This window comes from Puma concolor, chromosome B3, assembly GCF_028749965.1.
Source record: "Puma concolor isolate L17-30 chromosome B3, mPumCon1.1.hap2, whole genome shotgun sequence".
Classification (NCBI taxonomy): domain Eukaryota; kingdom Metazoa; phylum Chordata; class Mammalia; order Carnivora; family Felidae; genus Puma; species Puma concolor.
Window position 1 is genome coordinate 143,788,588 of NC_141672.1, and position 19,179 is coordinate 143,807,766.

The 19,179-nt window shown below is 58.5% G+C and overlaps 1 protein-coding gene across 5 annotated transcripts in view; it reads left to right on the top strand.

Moving 5' to 3' along the window:
- ZNF710 (zinc finger protein 710) overlaps positions 1–18,246 on the top strand; it is a 70,000-nt gene extending 51,754 nt beyond the window's left edge. For 3 of the 5 annotated variants that reach the window (XM_086711547.1, XM_086711548.1, XM_086711546.1), the window contains exons 2-5: positions 5,525–7,013; positions 11,090–11,281; positions 11,761–11,935; positions 15,519–18,246. In XM_086711547.1, coding sequence (XP_086567673.1) covers positions 5,553–7,013; positions 11,090–11,281; positions 11,761–11,935; positions 15,519–15,685 — 1,995 coding nt within the window. In that variant the 5' untranslated portion in view covers positions 5,525–5,552 and the 3' untranslated portion in view covers positions 15,686–18,246. Of the gene's footprint in view, positions 1–5,177; positions 7,014–11,089; positions 11,282–11,760; positions 11,936–15,518 lie in introns of those variants that run through there. The other 2 variants (XM_086711549.1, XM_025919902.2) reach the window with 2 other exon arrangements.
- Positions 18,247–19,179: the final 933 nt, after the last annotated feature.

A 19,179-nucleotide genomic window follows, 5' to 3' on the forward strand; every position in this document is an offset into this window, starting at 1 on the left:
CTACTAGACCCTCCACGGGCGGTCGGTCATCAAAGTGAACTGATCGTGGGTGCGTGGGGACATCCCAAGGCTGGGATGGCAGAAGGCCCAGGGTATTCCTAGGTCGGCAGTTGGATTTTGAGGCGATGTCCCGGTGGTAGAATTTAGTCCGAGAATAAGCCGGTGGTCACTTCCTTCACAGAGGCTTCTATCCCAGCAGCCCCAAGCCAGTCCAGGCCTCCCACATCTTCCACCCGAACTCTGCCCCACAGTCTGTGTTTTGGGGACCCTGGCCACCCCAAGTGCCCCAGCCCTCTCCTGCTCTCAGAGGGGAATGTGCACAGGGCGGGGGACTCCCTGACAGGAAAGGTGCTTTCAGAGCAGTGTGGGGAGAAGAAATGCAGCGGTGATGCTGGGTGACGGGCAGGTAGGCCAAGGATTAACCCGTGCTCAAGGTTCCAACAAGCCACCTGTGCCCTTTTGACAGATGAGGAAACCGAGACCCTGTGTGGTCAGGTGACTTGTCCGGGGTCACACAGCAAGTCCCTCATTAATGCATTTGACAAGAGTGTCCGTGTTTATAGGGACCATTGTAGTATGCAGAAGGTGAAGGGACAGCAGGGACAGCGCTGGGGGGGGGGGGGGGGGCTGGTCCCTGTCTGGCTGGGGAAGGCCTCCTGCTGGGCCTCAGGGGTGTGGCTTGGGGCCCTCCCAAGGGGGCTGGCGCCCTGGGAAATAGGACTGCTCCTCCCCTCTCCTTCCTCTGCTTTTGTTTCTTGACCTCCACAGCCTCTCCCTCCCTTTTCCCCCCATTTCCTCGTCCCTCCCCCCTCCCCCTCTCTTCCTTCCCCTCCTTCCCTCTCTCCATCTCTCCCTCTCTCCCTCCCCCTCTAAGTCTCCCTCTCTCACTCTTCCCTCCCCCTTTCTCTCCCCTCTCCCCTCCTCGGCCTCCCCACTTCTGCTGTGGCCTCCCTTCCCCCCACTCCCAGCTCCAGGGTTTAAGCTATTCCCTCCCCTTGTTTCCCTGCCGGAGCCATGTCCTTTCTCTGCACCCTGGGGAACCAAGGGTACCCTGGCAGGAGGCTGAACTCCATCCTGCCCGGATGGATGCCCCTCTCCTCCTAGCAGGCTGTGGAGAGCCCGCGAAGGTCCCAGTTCCCCTCTCTCTTGGACACTGGTGAGCTTTTGTTCTGAGCCCCGGCACAAGTGGTGGGGCAAAGGCCTTGCCCTGAGAGGGGAGCGCCACCAGGGGGCTCCAGGCAGATGACACAAGGGGCCTGGGTTGGGGGAGGTGCCTGGCTCCCAGGTGGTGCGCACCTGGCAGGCTCTGCTCCCGCCCTGGGTAGCCTCAAGCTGGGGCCTAAACACAAGGGCCGGAGCCAGTGTGTGCGGAGGGGAGACCTGAAAGGTGGCCCAGGAGGAGGAGAAGTAGTGACACTGGGTTGCAGAGCCCCCGCCTGCCCAACGACCCGTTTCTCTGTGTGGCGGACGGAACACGCACGTGAAATGCAGGGGGATCAGATTCCGTCTGTCTCCTTTCTCGGGGCCTCTGTCTCCGCACACGGGGCCCCTGCGCAACCCGCACGCGCATGCGCAGGGTGGTGTGTTCTGCTCAGGCAAGTGTCTGTCCCGTGTACGTGGAAGGCAGGGTTTGGCCTGGCCAGGCGGGCATGGGGCTCGTGCGGACTCCAGGAGGAAGTGCGGTCGGGGTGCAGACCCGTAGGGGCCCCTGGCCGCCCTAGAGGGGACCCCGGAGCAGCCAGACAGGAATAGCCCCGAGGCTTCCCAGTCGCAGTTTGCCCAGGGCCCATGAGCACCTGCTGTCTCCCCGGGACCTGAGGACCCCAGGGCGGCACCTGGGAGCTGTGGCCGGGCCCACACCCCTGACGCCACCTGCCAGAGTGCACAGGCAAAGGAACCGAGCTGGGCGCGCCGGGCCCGGATGGGGCCGGGCTGGAAGGCCCACAGGCCTGCCCGCAGACCCAGCTGTGCCCCGACAGGATGCTAAGCATGTGACCTAGGCGCAGGGTTCCTGGGCTGTGAAACGGAGTGCACGCGACCCCCACCCCCACTCCCCATAGGGTGGTTTTTCGGATTAAATGACTCACCTGGGACCTTCTGAGCGCTCAGCAAAGCCAGACCTGTAGCCCTTTTGCCCACATTTGTGGCTCGTTGGCCCTTCTGCGTCCCGCCCCGCGTGGGCACAGACCCCTGAGCAGGTCCCTTTTACACCCAGGCATGGGCTCCTGTCACAGAAACCTGGAGTCCAGCCCCAAAGTCAAAACCGCCTGCCTGCTCCCCCAGGAAGAGGACGCCTGCCTAGTCGGGGGCTGGGGTGATCCTTAGGAGTGGCCCCTTTCAGTCTTAAAGGTCACTCCTAACAGGATGGTCACCTGTACGGTGACCCGCCCCTCGGGGGGGGAACCACACCAGACCTGAGCTCCGGCTCCCCACGGCTCCTCTGCCACCAGAGTGAGGATTTCTTTGCTCCCGCTCCCCAGGTCCCTTGAGGTTGCCAGGAAGGGAGGGTGCCAGCTTTGGGGTTGAGGAGAGGAAGACAAAGAGAAAACTAACATTTTTTTTTAATTATTTTTTAAGTTTATTTATTCTGAGAGAGAGCATGTGAGCAAGTGCAGGCAGGGGAGGGGCAGAGAGAGCAGGAGGGAGAATCCCAAGCAGGCTCTATGCCATCAGCACGGAGCCCGACACAGGGCTCGAGCCCATGACTCTGGGTTCGCGACCTGAGCCGAAATCAAGAGTCAGACACTCAAGCGACTGAGCCGCCCGGGTGCCCCGAGGGAACGAACATTTGCACTGACGTCCTTACCTCTCCTTACCACCCCACGGCCAGGCACTGCGTCCCCTCCACAGAAATGAATCTGAGGCTCGGGACACTGTGGGAGCTGCCCCAGCGAGAAAAGGGCAAAATGCGAATTTGAACTCCAAACCCAGCATAGGCTCCGTTGCTGGGGATGGGTTCCTCCCTCTGCTGGCCCTGACTTCAGGGCAGTCTAGAAAAAGTGCTGCGTTTGTGGTTCGCTCAAACCCACAACGGGGCGTGAAGGCTGTCACTTGAGCTGTGTCACACTGGCCACTGAGAGCAAAGGCAAGGATACTGCCCCACCGGGTGGCCCTAGGGGGCACAGTGGTCTCCTCTGAGGACTCCTTGAGGGCAGGACCCTGGCTCGCCTCCCTCGAATGTCTGAGCACAAGGCCCAACCCATAGCAGGGATTTAGCAAAGTTTTTGTCGCGCTAGAAAATGAATGAGTTCTTAGTTCCTAGAATGAATGAGTTCTTGTCCCAGAAACACCCCAACCTTGGCAGAATTTGGGGCCCTGGAATGGAGAAATCTCTAGGCTCTGTGGCCTTACCAGCAGGAAAATCTTCTTCCAGAGGTCTGGGCAAATAACGAAGTTAATTGTTTACATTTGGTGAGGGCTTTATAATTAACTAATCCCCCTTCACCGAGTTATGACCTGGGCCCTTGCAGTCCTTCCTCGCAGGGGTAGGTGTTTCCATTCCCATTTTTTAGATGGGGAAACTGAGGTGCAGAGGTGACTTTGAAGTGACTCTCCTCAGAGTGACTCTTGTGACTTGTAAGTGACAGAGCTAGGACTTGGGGCCGAGCTGCCTGACCTCCATTTCCGTGCTCTTTCCAGCAGGGGAAGTGGGGGTGGGCTGAATCAGGTGTAGCCCCTCCAGCCTGTTCCAGGTGTTCCAGGTGGACCCTGAACCCCGTGTCAGGTTCTGTTCATCTGACCCCTTCCACGAGAGCCTTCCTTGAAGATTAATAGTTTAATCTGTAGTGTCTGTTTCAAGGAAGCTAAATTCCTGTCTGGGGTATTTTATTTTTAGCCCGCTTCAGGAAGGGGAAGCTGCACCGGCCTGTGGGGGGAGGGAGACACCAGGCTCGGAGCCGGCTTCCTGAGGAAAGGCCGCAGCCCGCGCCATGCGCCTGACCGTGACCCTGAGACCAGACCAGGCAAGGCAGGCGGGAGCCACCCCAGGAATGTCTTTCCCCTTCGCCTGGAGCAGGCGCTGAGCGGGGTGGGCGTTCTAACCGTGCCCTCCCACATCCGGGGCACACATCCTGGTCCCGGGGAGGCCCGGAGAGGGCGCCAGGGTGGGCGGGGAGGGCCGGGAAGTCCCAGGAACAGGTGGAATTTGAGGAAAGCCTGGGAGGCCGGCGGGAGGGGCTGGGTGCTCAGCGCGGGTGCGGGTGCGAGAACCCTGTGCAAGGCCGGCTACTCCGCCCCTAGGAAGGCCAGTGCACCCGGGGTCTGGACCGGGCAGGTGGGTGCCTTGGCTTCTGTGAAAGAACCTGGTAGGTCAGAGAGCATGCCTGGGAACCTGGGAGCTGGCTCCTCAGACCTTCTCTCAAACATGTTAGCCATCACGAGGCCCTTCCTTCAAATCAGATCTCACATGAGGTTCCAGTTGTACAAATCAGATAAAAGCTGTATTTAAAAAAAAATTTTTTTTAATGTCTATTTATTTTGGAGACAGAGGGCGAGTGGGGGGAGGAGCAGAGAGGGAGGGAGACACAGCATCTGAAACTGGCTCCAGGCTCTGGGCTGTCAGCACAGAACCCCATCTGGGGCTCAAACCCCTGAACCGCGAGATCATGACCTGACCCCAAGTCCAACGCTTAACCGGCGGAGCCACCCAGGCACCCCAAGAGCTGTATTTTTAATCGGCATACATTTGGATATCTGAATGTATTATACTTAGCTAATCCAGAACAGTAACCTGTTGTGACAGACACAGTCTCAGAGCATCAGGCTTGAAAGATCGACCTCGGCTCCTTATTTATTTTTTCTTTCTTTCTTTATTTTTAACCAAAGCACCTCACTCGTATGGTCAAGCCATTACAAATGGTGACAGCTGTTTAACACCTCACCGTACAGTCTGAGGGTCTGTGCGAAATTAATTGCCTTGGCAACAAAGCCAGCGGAGCTACAGAATGTGTTGGAATGAGGTGTATATTCCATGTAGGGAGATGGGTTTTCCAAAATTGATTTTTAAAATAGAGGGGGGCCCCTGGGTGGCTCAGTTAAGCGTCAGAATCTTGATAACCCTCAGGTCATGATCTCACCGTAGGTGGGATCCAGGCCCTCGCCTGCTTGGGATTCTCTCTCTCTTCTCTCTGCCCCTCCCCTTCTCTTGCTCTCTCCCAAGATAAATAAACTTTAAAATAGAACTTTACTTTCTGCGATTTTGAACCCGATTTTTGAGCTGCTCTTGGAAAGACATTCTGGGGAACCTACTTTAAGAACCGCCGAGGCAATTCGACCCTCCTGTGGCGGGTGGGAAGACGGAGGCCAACAAGGGGGCAGGGCTTACCCAGGATCCCACAGGGAGATGGAGAAGATGGTCAGATATGCGGAGGGTGTCCTTGCTCCCGGTAATTACAAGTGTGTCCTGTTCCCAGGGCAGGAGGAGGAAGACGTCAGGGACAGACACACCCCGGATCGGCCAAGCGCTCGCCGAATGCGTGTCTGCGTGTTGTGTGTGCGGCATTAACGTTCCCTTCTCTTCCCGCAGCGATGCCCTCCTAGCCAGCCGCCACGGGATGGAGGGCTTCATGGACTCAGGGACACAGACGGATGCCGTGGTGGTGCTGTCCTTGGCTCAGGCCGCCGTGCTGGGCCTGGTCTCAGAAAATGAGCTCTTTGGAGCCACCATAAGCGCCGAAGCCTTCTACCCGGACCTGGGGCCTGAGCTGTCCGGGACGGCCATTGGGGAGCCCGGGCCCCCGGGCCCCGACATCTACCAGCTGGCCTGCAACGGGCGGGCCCTGGAGGAGCCGGCGGAAGAGGAGGTGCTGGAGGTGGAGGCGGCCTTCGAGAAGCACACCCGGCGGAAGACGCGGCCGCCTGTGCGGCTGGTGCCCAAGGTCAAGTTCGAGAAGGTGGAGGAGGAGGAGGAGCAGGAGGTCTACGAGGTGTCTGTGCCTGGTGACGACAAGGATGCAGGCCCAGGGGAGGCCCCTGCCGAGGCGGCCAGTGGCGGCTGCGAGCCCCTGGTGCAGAGCAGCGCCGTCAAGATGATCGACCTCAGCGCCTTCAGCCGCAAGCCCCGGACGCTGCGGCACCTGCCCCGAGCCCCGAGGCCGGAGCTGGACGCGGCCCCCTACGACCCCCACTTCCCAGACCCGGCCCGGGACGGCTTCTCCGAAGCCGGCATGGCGCTGCCGGGGCCGGAGGCCCTGCCCGTGGAGTGTGGCTTCGAGCCGCCCCACCTGGCCCCCCTGAGCGACCCCGAGGCCCCCACCATGGAATCCCCGGAGCCTGTGAAGCCGGAGCAGGGCTTCGTGTGGCAGGAGGCGGGCGAGTTCGAGGCCGACTCGGCGGGCTCGACGGTGGAGCGCCACAAGAAGGCCCAGCTGGACCGGCTGGACATCAACGTGCAGATCGACGACTCCTACCTGGTGGAGGCGGGTGACCGCCAGAAGCGCTGGCAGTGCCGCATGTGCGAGAAGTCCTACACGTCCAAGTACAACCTGGTGACGCACATCCTGGGTCACAACGGCATCAAGCCGCACTCGTGCCCGCACTGCAGCAAGCTCTTCAAGCAGCCCAGCCACCTGCAGACGCACCTGCTGACGCACCAGGGCACCCGGCCCCACAAGTGCCAGGTGTGCCAGAAGGCCTTCACGCAGACCAGCCACCTCAAGCGCCACATGCTGCTGCACTCCGAGGTCAAGCCGTACAGCTGCCACTTCTGCGGCCGCGGCTTCGCCTACCCCAGCGAGCTCAAGGCCCACGAAGTGAAGCACGAGAGCGGCCGCTGCCACGTCTGCGTCGAGTGCGGCCTGGACTTCTCCACCCTGACCCAGCTCAAGCGCCACCTGGCCTCCCACCAGGGCCCCACCCTCTACCAGTGCCTCGAGTGCGACAAGTCCTTCCACTACCGCAGCCAGCTGCAGAACCACATGCTCAAGCACCAGAACGTGCGGCCCTTCGTGTGTACGGAGTGCGGCATGGAGTTCAGCCAGATCCACCACCTCAAGCAGCACTCCCTCACCCACAAGGTAGGGCCGGCCTGGCTGGCGCCTCCCCCCGGGGCCCCGCCCCCTCGCCGCCCGAGCCCCGCCCCTCTCCCCCAGGGCGCCTCCTCCCTCACCCCCTAGGGCCCCTCCCCCACCCTCCCAGGGCCCCGCCCCTCTCCCCCAGGGCACCTCCTCCCTCACCCCCTAGGGCCCCTCCCCCACCCTCCCAGGGCCCCGCCCCTCTCCCCCAGGGCGCCTCCCCCTTACCCTCCAGGACCCCTCCCCCACCCTCGCAGGGCCCCGCCCCTCTCCCCCAAGGCGCCTCCCCCCTTTCCCCCTAGGGCCCCTCCCCCACCCTCCCAGGGCCCCGCCCCCCTCCCCCAGGGCGTCTCCCCCCTTACCCTCCAGGACCCCTCCCTCACCCCCCCCCACGGCCCCGCCCCTCTCCCCCGCAGGGCGCCTCACCCCTTACCCTCCAGGACCCCTCCCCCACCCTCCCAGGGCCCCGCCCCTCTCCCCCAGGGCGCCTCCCCCCTTACCCTCCAGGACCCATCCCTCACCCTCCCAGGGCCCCGCCCCTCTCCCCCAGGGCGCCTCCCCACTTTCCCCCTAGGGTCCCTCCTCCACCCTCCCAGGGCCCCGCCCCTCTCCCCCAGGGCACCTCCCCCTTTCCCCCAGGGTCCCTCCTCCACCCTCCCAGAGCCCCGCCCCTCTCCCCCAGGGCGCCTCCCCCCTTTCCCCCTAGGGTCCCTCCTCCACCCTCCCAGGGCCCCGCCCCTCTCACCCCCAGGGCGCCTACCCCCTTACCCTCCAGGACCCATCCCCTCCCTCGGAGCGCCCCTCCCCTCTCCTTCCCAGGTCCCCTCACCCCCCCAGGGCCCTTCCCAAGGGCCCTGCCCCAGATCTGAGGTCCCTCCTGTAGGTCTTCCACCCGGTGCTTACAAAATCGTGCTTGAGATCATCTAGGTGCTAATATAGATGGTACGCAGATGAACTTTTCTTATGTTTGTAGTTACGTGTTTATTTGGATGAGTATTAGAAAAAATACAATTGAAATTAGGGGGTTTTTTAATAGCAAAACTTACTTTGTAAAGTTTTGAGTGAGGGGCACCTGGGTGGCTCAGTCCCCTGAGCAGCCAGCTTTGGCTCGGGGCATGGTCTCATGGTTCACGGGTTGGAGCCCAGAATTGGGCTCTCTGCTGTCAGCGTGGAGCTCGCTTCAGATCCTCTGTCCCTCTCTCTCTGCCCCTCCCCTGCTAATGCGCGCGCGCTCTCTCTTTCTCTCTCTCTCTCTCTCAAAAATAAACATTTTTGGGAGCGCCTGAGTGGCTCAGTCGGTTAAGCATCCACCTCTTGATTTTAGCTCAGGTCATGATCCCCGGGTTTGTGGAAAACCCCCCGGGGGTACTCTGTGCCCACAGCCTGGAGCCTGCTTCAGAGCCTCTGCCTCCCTCTCTCCGCCCCTCCCCCACTCTCACCTGCTCCCTCTCTCAAAAATAAATAGACGTTAAAAAAATTAAGATAAACGTTTTTAAAAAAAAAATAAAATAAAAATTTTTGAATGCAATATTTGAGGAACCCCTGCAGGCCCCGGGGAACACAGTTGGAGAATCACTGAAGCAGCCTGCCCTTCCTTCCTATTTTAGACTGGAGGACCGAGGCCAGGAGGCCCCAAGGCAACGGACATGACAGAAATACAGAGGGTTTCCTTTCTTCTCGTAATTACAAAAGTGTATCAAAACCTGTGCCTTCCCTTTAGGAAAAGTTTAATTATCTTTTTCTTTCTTTCTTTCTTTCTTTCTTTCTTTCTTTCTTTCTTTCTTTCTTTTCTTTCTTAGTTTATTTATTTTGAGAGCAACAGAGACAGCATGAGTGGGGGAGGGGCAGAGAGCAAGTGACACAGAATCCCAAGCAGGCTCCACTCTCAGCCAGAGCTGAGACCACCCCCACCCCTTCCCAGACCTGGCCCCAGAACCTAGCATCATGCTTCCTGAGCCGGAGGCTTGGCCCCCAGAGTGTGGCTTTGAGCCGCCCTACGTGGCCCCCCTGAGCGGGACTCAAACCCGTGAAACCGTGAGATCATAACCTGAGCTGAAACCAAGAGTCAGACCCTTAACCGACGGAGCCACCCAAGTGCCCCAAAATACATTTCGTTTGAAAGGAGAGCAGATGTAAGGGGAAATACTTGTTACGGAGAAGTCCAGTGTGGCCAAACGAGGCAGAGCGGTTTGTGGGGCTAGAAGATGAAACACACCGTCCTGCTCCACTATGTCCCTTAGACGTAACTTTGACCCATTGTCCCCTGCCGCCCTTCCCGTCCCTTCAGCCACTGCCCCCCCTCCCAGAGGTCCTTCTGTCCAGGCAGACGGAACGAGGCCTCTCGGGTCCCCCAGCCCCTCTCTGGCACTCAGGCTGCCCCATCGTTTCTACCCCAGATCCGACCAGCTTCACGCTTTGACGCTGAGTGTGCGCACAGCTCCCACCTTCCCTCGTGGCAGCCTTAGGGACACTCCAGGGCCAGCCTGTGTCCTCGCCTCTCCTGTGCACACGGCAGTGAGTGCGGGAGTGAGGGCCTGTCAGGCCTTCCCTGCCCCGGGAACGTTTTCTACCGGCGCAGAGATGATTTGTAGGTTTTATGGCAGCCGTTCCCCCCCAGTCAGCTGGTAGAGCTGCGGAAGTGTCGTGTTAAGAAGGACTCTGAAGCTGAGTCTGAGCTCAGCCTTAAAAGCAGAGCAGGGGTGAGGGTGAGAGTGATACGCACTCGTGCCCCATTCGTACCGTCTTTCTCCTCTACCGAAAACCCCCACAAGTCTGCAGAGCGTCCAAAGAGAGATAATACTGTGAAGCAAAACTGAAAACAAGAATCAAAGGCTAAGAAAATCGCACATAGCTCTGTCATGGGCGTGAATTTGCACAACGTGTGCAACATGCCCTTGGGCGGGAGGCGGCCCGGGGCAGGGCCCCCTGGTGGTCAGACACCTCTTCAGCGTGTCCAGCAAGCATACCCGCGATATGACGTGTCCCCATCTGCTAAAAGAAAGAGACACAGGCACTGTTACATTATGATACGAAACTTCGTCCCAAATAAGCACTTGGGACAGCAGCTGTGACCACAGACATATGTCTGTCCTACTGGGGATCTTCTAAGTTACTGACTCAGCAAAGAGATGAGCCCCCAGCTTTTGTCCTCTCCTCCCCGAACAATACATCAGACCCCCTGTGCCCACAGCACCCTGTCCCGCACTGGGGGTCACCTGCAGACCACGAAAGACCGTGTTGACAGTCAAACCAGAGGGTTTTCCCCTGGAATTTTTGTCTCCTGGGGCCGAGCGTCCCAAACTCCTTCAGTGATGGGAATCACTTGGGGGGCCTGCCGAGACTAAAAATTCCTGGCCCCACTGGATCGGGATCTCCAGGGAGGAATCTCCTGAGAGGCTGTATGGGTAACGAGAACTTCAGGTGGTTCTTATCACCAGGGAAGCTTGCAGAACTCTCGTGGGGTCAAGTGGATGGGCTCCAGAGGTTTGGGAACTCTTGTACTCAGATTCGAGTGTCATTTTTCCTGGAGCGTCATGCTTTTAATCATATTCTCAAAGGGGTCCGTGAACCAGAAAGACCACTGAAGGATGGGACTGAGGGGGAAGATGCATACACAGGCTCTTGACCTGAGGACAGTCCACCAGGCTACGGCTGCCTTCTTGGCCACAGGTCCCTGGCGCCTGGCGTGTGTGATGCTGGCTTGTAGCAGGTGCCCAGGGAATAGTTGCTGGATGAATGAATGAATGAATGAATGAAATGAACGAATGAATGAATGAACACATTCGCCTTGGTGTGCTGGTGCAAACCTACAGGTATACCTGCCAAGGTGAGCGGGAGACAGCGGGTGTGTGGGCAGGAACCATAAGGCCCAGCCAGTCTCTGCCTATGACTGGAGGACTTCCTGGAGTAAGTGGCCCTGCCCCAACATTCCCCCACTTTAAACACATGGTCCCTGTTCAGAACACCCCCAGGAAGTCATTTCACTCAGACACTATGGTCCACACACACACACACACTTCCAGAGGCTGTGCCCGTCGTGTGGCCCTGACCATCACCCCTTCCTCCCCACCCCCCGCCAGGGCGTGAAGGAGTTCAAGTGCGAGGTGTGCGGCCGGGAGTTCACCCTGCAGGCAAACATGAAGCGACACATGCTGATCCATACCAGCGTCCGGCCCTACCAGTGCCACATCTGCTTCAAGACCTTCGTGCAGAAGCAGACCCTCAAGACGCACATGATTGTACACTCGCCTGTGAAGCCATTCAAATGCAAGGTACCAGGCTCTCGGGGCCCCAAGGCGGGATGTCCCCACGGGCCGCCCAGAGTCAGCACGACGGCCGCAGCTGAGACCCACTCAGAGCTGGCCTGGCCAGCACGAGCAGGGGAGCCCAGCTTGGGGTGAAAATGCCAGGGTTCAGAGCCTACAAGCTGCTGCGGTTGTATTTTTTTCAAAGCTGGGGAGAGGGTGAAGGTCCCCGCACAGCCCCAGGGAAAGAGCCCAGGCGTGGGACTCTGTGTGGTCGGAGAGCCGGGCCCTGGGCTTCTGGTAACCCCAGCTGAGGGAGGGTGGTACAGCGACCAGCAAGGAGCGGCTTCTACTCTGTCTCACAGGCCCCTGGGGTCACAGGGGAAAAGGACAGAGTGAGTGCCGTGCATAGCGATGGGGACTCCGGCTGTGCCGGGGAGGCGGGAGCGGGCAGGGGGTTCAGGGACGGCGGGCTCCCCGAGGGCTCAGGAGTCGGTGTGTTCCAGGTGTGTGGGAAGTCCTTCAACCGCATGTACAACCTGCTGGGCCACATGCACCTGCACGCGGGCAGCAAGCCCTTCAAGTGCCCCTACTGCTCCAGCAAGTTTAACCTCAAGGGCAACCTGAGCCGGCACATGAAGGTCAAGCATGGTGTCATGGACATCGGCCTGGACAGCCAAGGTGGGTGGGCCACGCGCAGCGGACGGAGCGGGAACAGCGCTGTCACGGCACACTCAGGAGCCTCCTGGCCGGTTAGGGGCGTGGGGAGGCCGGCCAGGCCAGAGACCTCACTGGGATGCGCTCAGGTCTAGGGAGGAGGCACCCTGGAAGGTCGTCACGGTGATAATGATGGGATATTTATGTATTCTTCAGAGGACTTAAGTGGGCCCACATAAACAATAATAAATACAAATAAATAACCTTTTTTTTTTTTTATGTTTAATTTATTTTTGAGAGAGAGAAAGAGAAAGCACGGGAGGGACAGAGAGAGAGAGAGGGAGACACAGAATCCAAAGACAGCCTCCAGGCTCTGAGCTAGCTGTCAGCACAGAGCCCGACGCGGGGCTCGAACCCACGAACCGTGAGATCGTGACCTGAGCCGAAGTCGGACGCTTAACCGACTGAGTCACCCAGGCACCCCAAAAATAATAAGTAATATTGATCGAGTGCTAACTGTGTGCCAGGCCTTTATTAACTCACATGGTCCTCACGGTGAGGTTGGCTCTGTTATTATCCCCATTTTTGAGATGCAGGGACTGGAGGACAGAGCAGTTAGGTAACTCATGCAAGATCACAACACACAGGAGGTGACAGACACTTTTATGTTGACGACTAGAAGATGACATTTAAAATAAATGGAAGGGGAAGAAATTAACAAAAGGGAAAACAGCCGCTGGAAAGATGAGGGAAGCCAAGTGAGGTCACAATTCCAGATGTACCACGGGAGGGTCAGTGGACATCCCTGGGGAGCTCTGAGCATCCCAGCAGCCAAGGCAAAGAGTGTAATGCGATCCATCACACTCCTGTAGTGCTTGCCAAAGAGAACGTAGCCCACGTACTCAGGTAAGGGGCCTCACACCCCTGTGCTGGGTGGAGGTTTCATAGGCTCTTTGTTGTCACATCCGTAAGGTTAGTGATAGCCTGTCCCCTCAACACTTGTCAGTAGTGGAAAACATTAGTCTCTCGGGCCTTACTGAGGGGAGGAGGCACTTTAGACATTCTACCGGAAGCAAGAGATGATGGCGCTGCAGGGAGGTTCCTTGTACAGTCAGGAGCTATCTGACTCTCTGGTGCACCTTCTGAGACAAGGTAGCCGGGAACATGCTTGGACAAGAAGGGGTGAGTTGACTTGCCCGGACTTAACTCACGAGCAGTCCGTCAGATGCTGGGGGGTGCCTGCAATAATCCCGAATCGGTTTTGCAGCAGCTAACCAGGGAGTGGCCTGGGTTTTCTGGCAGAAACAGGCGTCCTCAGTTTTCTGTTCTTGGGGGCAAGGATGAAACCCTGTCGGCTGCAGACCGGTGCCCTCTGTAGCCCCTTCCTCCGCAAAGCGTGGCACGAGAACCAACAATACGGGTGGGCATCACCTGGGATCCCGCTAGAACTGCAGGCTCAGCCCTACCCCAGATCTGCTGAGTCAGAATCTGCATTTCCAAAAAGCTCTCAGGGCGGTTTGTTTGCACGGTGGGGTTTCAGAAACAAGGAGCTAGGGTGGTGGTTTCAGACATTAGTATTCACTGGAAACGCTGGGAAGCTTGTTAAAACACCTGGCTGGGCTCCACCCCCAGCGTGTCTGCGTCTGTACGTCTGCGTCTGTCATGCTGCAGAATTTGCATTTCCAGCAAGTTCTCAGGGGATGCCGAGGCTGCTGATCAGGGACCTCCCTTGGAGAACCTTCGATCTAGACTCTAAAAGGACTGGCACTCAAACTTGGCTGCACATTGGAAGCACCCGGGGAATTTTTTAAATGCTGATGCCGGAGTCGCAACCCCAGAGATTCAGATGTAATTGATCTGGCATAAGGCCGAGGATCGGCACTTTATAGGCTGGGGTTTTTTTAATTTTTATTTATTTATGAGAGAGAGAGCACAAGCAAGGGAGAGGCAGAGAGACAGAGGGAGACACAGAATCTGAAGGAGGCTCCGGGCTCCGAGATGTCCGCACAGAGCCCGATGCGGGGCTCAAACTGACCAACTGTGAGATCGTGACCTGAGCCAAAGTCAGACGCTCAATCGACTGAGCCACCCAGGTGTGCCAGCACTTTAAAGCACTTGAGATAATTCTCTGTGCGGTAGAGTTTGAGAGCCCCTGCCCCCCGCAGACCTGCCATGCATCTAACCTACCGGGAGGGAGCAGAGAAGAACTCTTCCCGTTGGAAACAGGTCTCTGCACACCTTGACCCCGGGGGGTGGTGAAGGCACAGGCTCTGTCCCGTGAGGTCAGTCACCAGGAATGTGCAGGACGGCTTTCTTGCTGGCTGCACCAGGGAGTAAGGTGATTGACACTGGAATGGCTGGGACCCAAGCCAGCCTGCCTCTCGCGTATAACCTTGATCTGAGAAGCTCAGGCTTGACAGTCAGGAAGACTCACAGTGTGTCAGATGCTCTGGGTGCACGTACACACACGCACACTCAGGCTGGCCTTCTTCAGAGCTGGCTGATTCGGCCCCATAATAATGACACGGGGCGGGGAGGCTCCCTCCGTCTGTTTGAGGCATTAGCTGTGATTTTCCTCATGGTCACAAGATGGCTGCCAACAGTCATCAGGGCAGTGTGCTTCCTTGTGCACAACCAGTGGGGAGAGTAAGAGCCTCTTCCCTTTTGCTCTAGGAAACCAGTGAGAATTGGGTGACTTCAGAGATTTCACACACAGGCCTTTCCTCGTGATTCACTGGCCTGAATTCATTCCTGAACCGCTCGTCGGTAAGGGGTGAGGTTACCCTCACACCATTGGTTCTCCACTGGGGGTGAGTCTGCCGACGTTTGGCTGAGTCTGGAGACATTTTTGATTGTTGTACCTGGGGTACCCAGGCGCCCCTCCCTCCTGCCATTTGAGGCAGAGCAGAACAGTGGATCAAAACAACAGTGCTTTCGGGGCACCTGGATGGCTCAGTCGGTTAAGCGTCTGACTCCAGCTCAGGTCATGATCTCACGGTTTGTGAGTTCGAGCCCCGCGTCGGGCTCTGTGCCGACAGCTTGGAGCCTGGAGCCTGCTTCGGATTCTGCGTCTCCCTCTGTCTCTGCCCCTCCCCCGCTCGCACTCTGTCTCTCTCGCTCACTCAAAAATAAACAAACAAAATTAAAACAACAGTGCTTTTGCTGGGTGCCCTTTGGCAAGTTGATTAACCTCTCTGAACTTCCTTTTGACCTCCTACACGGGGTTGCTGGGAGTATTCGTGAGAAGTACCACGCGTGCAGTTCGTGCTAAGCGAGTGGTGTTGCAGAAACATGACAGAGAGCAGCAGGCTTGCATGTGGCCAAGAGATCCTGCAGAGGACCCCTAGGAGGGGCAAGAGAGGCATGACAAAGAAAAGTTCAAGGCCAGCCCTGCACCCACCCACACAACTTTAGGGCTCAGGCCTGGTGACCCAGGTGAGAAGCCACAGGGAGCCTGGGGGCCTCTCCGTGCAGGAAGGGAGGCAGCTGAGAATCCTCTGGAAGCAAGGACTAGGAAATCCCGTAGGAAGGTCCTCTGCCTCCGTGTAGAAGGGCCTGGCTCTTCCCACGAGGCGGCATCCGGGCCTCACGCGCGCCTCTCTTGCAGACCCCATGATGGAGCTGACGGGCACGGACCCCTCGGAGCTTGACAGCCAGCAGGAGACGGAAGACTTCGAGAACGCCTATACGTACGCTGGCGTGCACAGCAGCACCGAGGCCAGCGTCCTCACCGAGCAGGCCATGAAGGAGATGGCCTACTACAACGTGCTATAGCACAAGCCGGGCGCCCACAGGGCGAGGAGGGCTTGGGACGCGGGGGGAGACCCACGTGCCGCGGGCGCATCTCCCGCGGCTGAGAAAGCTACTGCCCCGCTGTCCCGAGCCCTCCCCTCCCACGGAGTCGTTTGCACCACTTCGGGACCCGTAGACCAAATGGAGACTGTACTACTGGCCTCAGCTGTGAACCAGGCCCAGGCCCCAGGCATCTGGGGGAGGAAGGAGAGCACAGGAGGCCCAGCTCTGGGTCTCCTTGGCCTGCTGCTGTGGGAGGGTGGGAGGAATGCTGATCGGGGCCGTTGGGGGATAGGTCACAGGGGCACGGGTCCGTGGGTCTCTCCGGGGGCCCAGCCGAGCTGGGGCAGCCAGTGGGGAGGGGTTTGATGCGCTTCCTGTCGGCTCCTCCTGGGGTCCCGGCACCGGAGGAAGAGAGAACGTGAGTCTTGCCTTGTTTCTCCTCTGGACCAACTCCTGCCTCTAGGGATGTTTGAGCTCCTGTGCTGGTCAGCACTGCCCCCCCCCCCCCCCCGATCCCTCACCAGCCCCTGGGCCGCCAAAAGCCCAGGCCCCAGAGCCCCCCCTTCCCCACCTTGTCCATAAACAGCCAGGCAGGGCCCTCTGCCTTCTACCTCCTGGTGCCTCCCGCGCTCTCCTGCAGCCAGGCATGCATGCCGCCCCGGTCCTGGCCTTAGGAAAGCAGGGTGTAGCCCAGCCCCCGGCGAATGCCTGCTCCAGCCAGCCCCCAGAAGGCCCCCCTCCAGCCATTTAAAAGTGGGTGTCCCTAAAGTGGATTTCAACAAATGTCATCCGGTTCTGTGCTGAACTGGTCCCCGCACCGGGGTCCCCCGATGTGAACAAAGCTGGGATGTGCCTTTCGCTGGGCACACACTGAGACAGATGGGGGCCCCCTCGAGTGAGGGGCAGGGCACAGCGAAGGGATCACGGGGACTGAGAGGGGCTGTCCCCAGAGGAGGCCAAGGACCACCTGGGGGGTGGCTGGAGTATTTTATTATTAACAAGTATCCATTTTGAGGATGGGGACAGCCAAGACTCAACAGGTTCCCAGAAAGAACAACATAGTTAAAAAGAAAATGAAGACCATAGAGAAAAAAAAAATTTTGAGCAAAAGGGGTATTTTGAAGGTAATTTATTATTTTTTTTCCTTTCCAACTCTGTCACCTATTCTTTCTGCTGGAGATCATTTTCTTTTTCCTAATGGAAGCTCCCTCGTGTGCCGTGAGCGCTTCACGCCTCCCTGAGCTCCGGTGGCCCGCCAGGCGGGACTCCGGCGCGGAGGGGGGCTGGCAGGGAGCCTCGGGCCCTGGCGAGAGGCAGGACGCAGAGCTGGGCAGGCCCTCCGCCCCTGCCCGGCCTCTCCAGCCAGTGACTCGCTCTGCACCACCCACCTCAGCGGCCAAGGCTGCTCGATTCTGCTCAGCCGACAGCTCCCTCCCTTGCTTGCCTACTCTCATCGCCTCTGTCCCCGCGCCAGCTCCTGCCCTGGGAACCGAAGACAGGCCCAGGGCGTGAAATAGTACATTCAGGAATGCTAGGGCACCCGGACTCCTGCCCACTCGCCTCCTGAGGCCTCAGTGGAGAGGGGCAGGCAGGGCTGTCCCCAAAGGCACGAAGGAGGTGAAGCCACCAACTTCGGCCCAGAAACCAGGAAAGGAGGGGGAACAGCCAGGGTGGGGTGGGGGGGGGGGACCAGTTTGAAATGCAGCTGACTACCCCCAAAGCTGTACCCTTAGTGAAGGACCAAGCCAGGCTTCAGGGTGGCTGTGCTCAGGACTGAGGGAAGGACAAGGTGGCCTCGGGATCAGGCAGCCAGGTGCCCCTTCCTTCTCTGCTTAAGCTCATGCTAAGAGGCAACAAACGAGAGGACTGGGGGCTCAAAGGAGCCTTTTCCCCTCCAGAACCCCGAGGCCCCCCCCAGCCCCCCAGGTGCCCGCCATGATGACCCTCAGGTGGCAGTGACCCCCGTCACTGTAGAAGACATTTTCTCCTGCTGAGCAGAAGCATCACCCCCTGCAAACTACCTCTTCCCACAATGTCTTTCTCCCCTGGTACCAAAAAGAACCCTGTACCTCCTCCTCCTCCTCCTCCTCCTCCTCCTCTTTCCTGCCAGCGCAGTGGCCTTGGTCTTGAAAACCCAAGGGAGACGGTCTGGCCCCCAGGGCGGGGCTCTCCTTTCGTCCCCCAGCCCTGCCATCAGCTCGGCCCTCTGCGAGGTTCAATACTTGAACGCCCCCTGCCCTGTGCCTTGGACCCAGGCAAAGCTAAGAGAAGGAAACAGCACAACTTAAACAATTTGAGCTGGGGGGTGGTCTCGGCAAGGCTCCTGTCCTCACCCCTCCCCAACCTCTCAACAGAGGCGTGCGGCCTCTTGGGTGACTTGGAAACTCCTGGACGAATTCCATTCTAACTTATTTTGACGTGTATACGAACCAACTGTTTAGAAATTCCACTTGTGCAAAGCCCTACTGTGTTTTTATGTTCCCGTTTAAGAGAGAAGTTTACTTAGCAATAATTATAAATAAATGAATATTCTTTAGCGAGGTTGACTGTGAGTGCTTCTTCCCGTGGTTCTTGGGGACTTGGTCCTCACCCCTCCCCCAGAAGGAACTCCCAACAAAGCTGCCCTGCCCCACACAGCAGGGCATCCGTCGCTTGCTCTCCGAGGAGGAGGAAGAAACGCAGACCATCCTTCAGACCATCCTTGGCATTGGAATGGCCACCTGCAGGGCCAGGCGCCTACAGGGAGCCGCTCCAAGCCCAAGAGAGGAGGGCTGCGGCCAAGGCCCCAGAATTCCCACCACTTGCAGAGAAAAGCCGCTTCTCCTCTTGACCCACCGACAGGGTACCAGGACAGAAGCCAGCTCACGACGCCAGACTGCACCTCCGAGGCTGCCAGCCCTTCCTACTGACGGGCAAGAAGGGGCCGGAAACCTTTGGCCCTTAAGCAGAGCCAGCACACCAGCTTTTCTTCCCACAGCCCTGGGAGTTCAGTATGATTACTGCAGACGCGCGGTCCTTCAAATACACGGAGGCCACCAGGGTGAGGGGCGGTTAGAACCCATCTCCGAGCTACCGAGGTCCCAGCTGCCCAGTTTCAAGAGCCTTGAGAGTCTCCCCTGCCCCCAACCCTGGAAACTGGGGAAATGGACTTTGGGTCGCCAAGTATCTGTTAGATCAGGTGAAAATGGCACAACTCTTCCCCCCCCCCCCCGCCCCGGGCATTGAGACCCCAAAAGTAGAATATATTCCCTGCATGAAAAGATAGCCCTTCAAGTTGGATCTGTTTTGCTTTACTGCAACTTTCCATCTTACTTTTCTGGTTTTGCCAAAGAATGGCGAGGAGGAACCCAAGTTAGGGACCCGATGGGCCTAGACTACACGGGACCTCCATTCACAGTCCCAGCCCCGAGCCCCAGGCAGCCGTGCAGAGGGCCGTGAAGCCACCGCTGTGGGAAACCCATTCTGAGGACCAA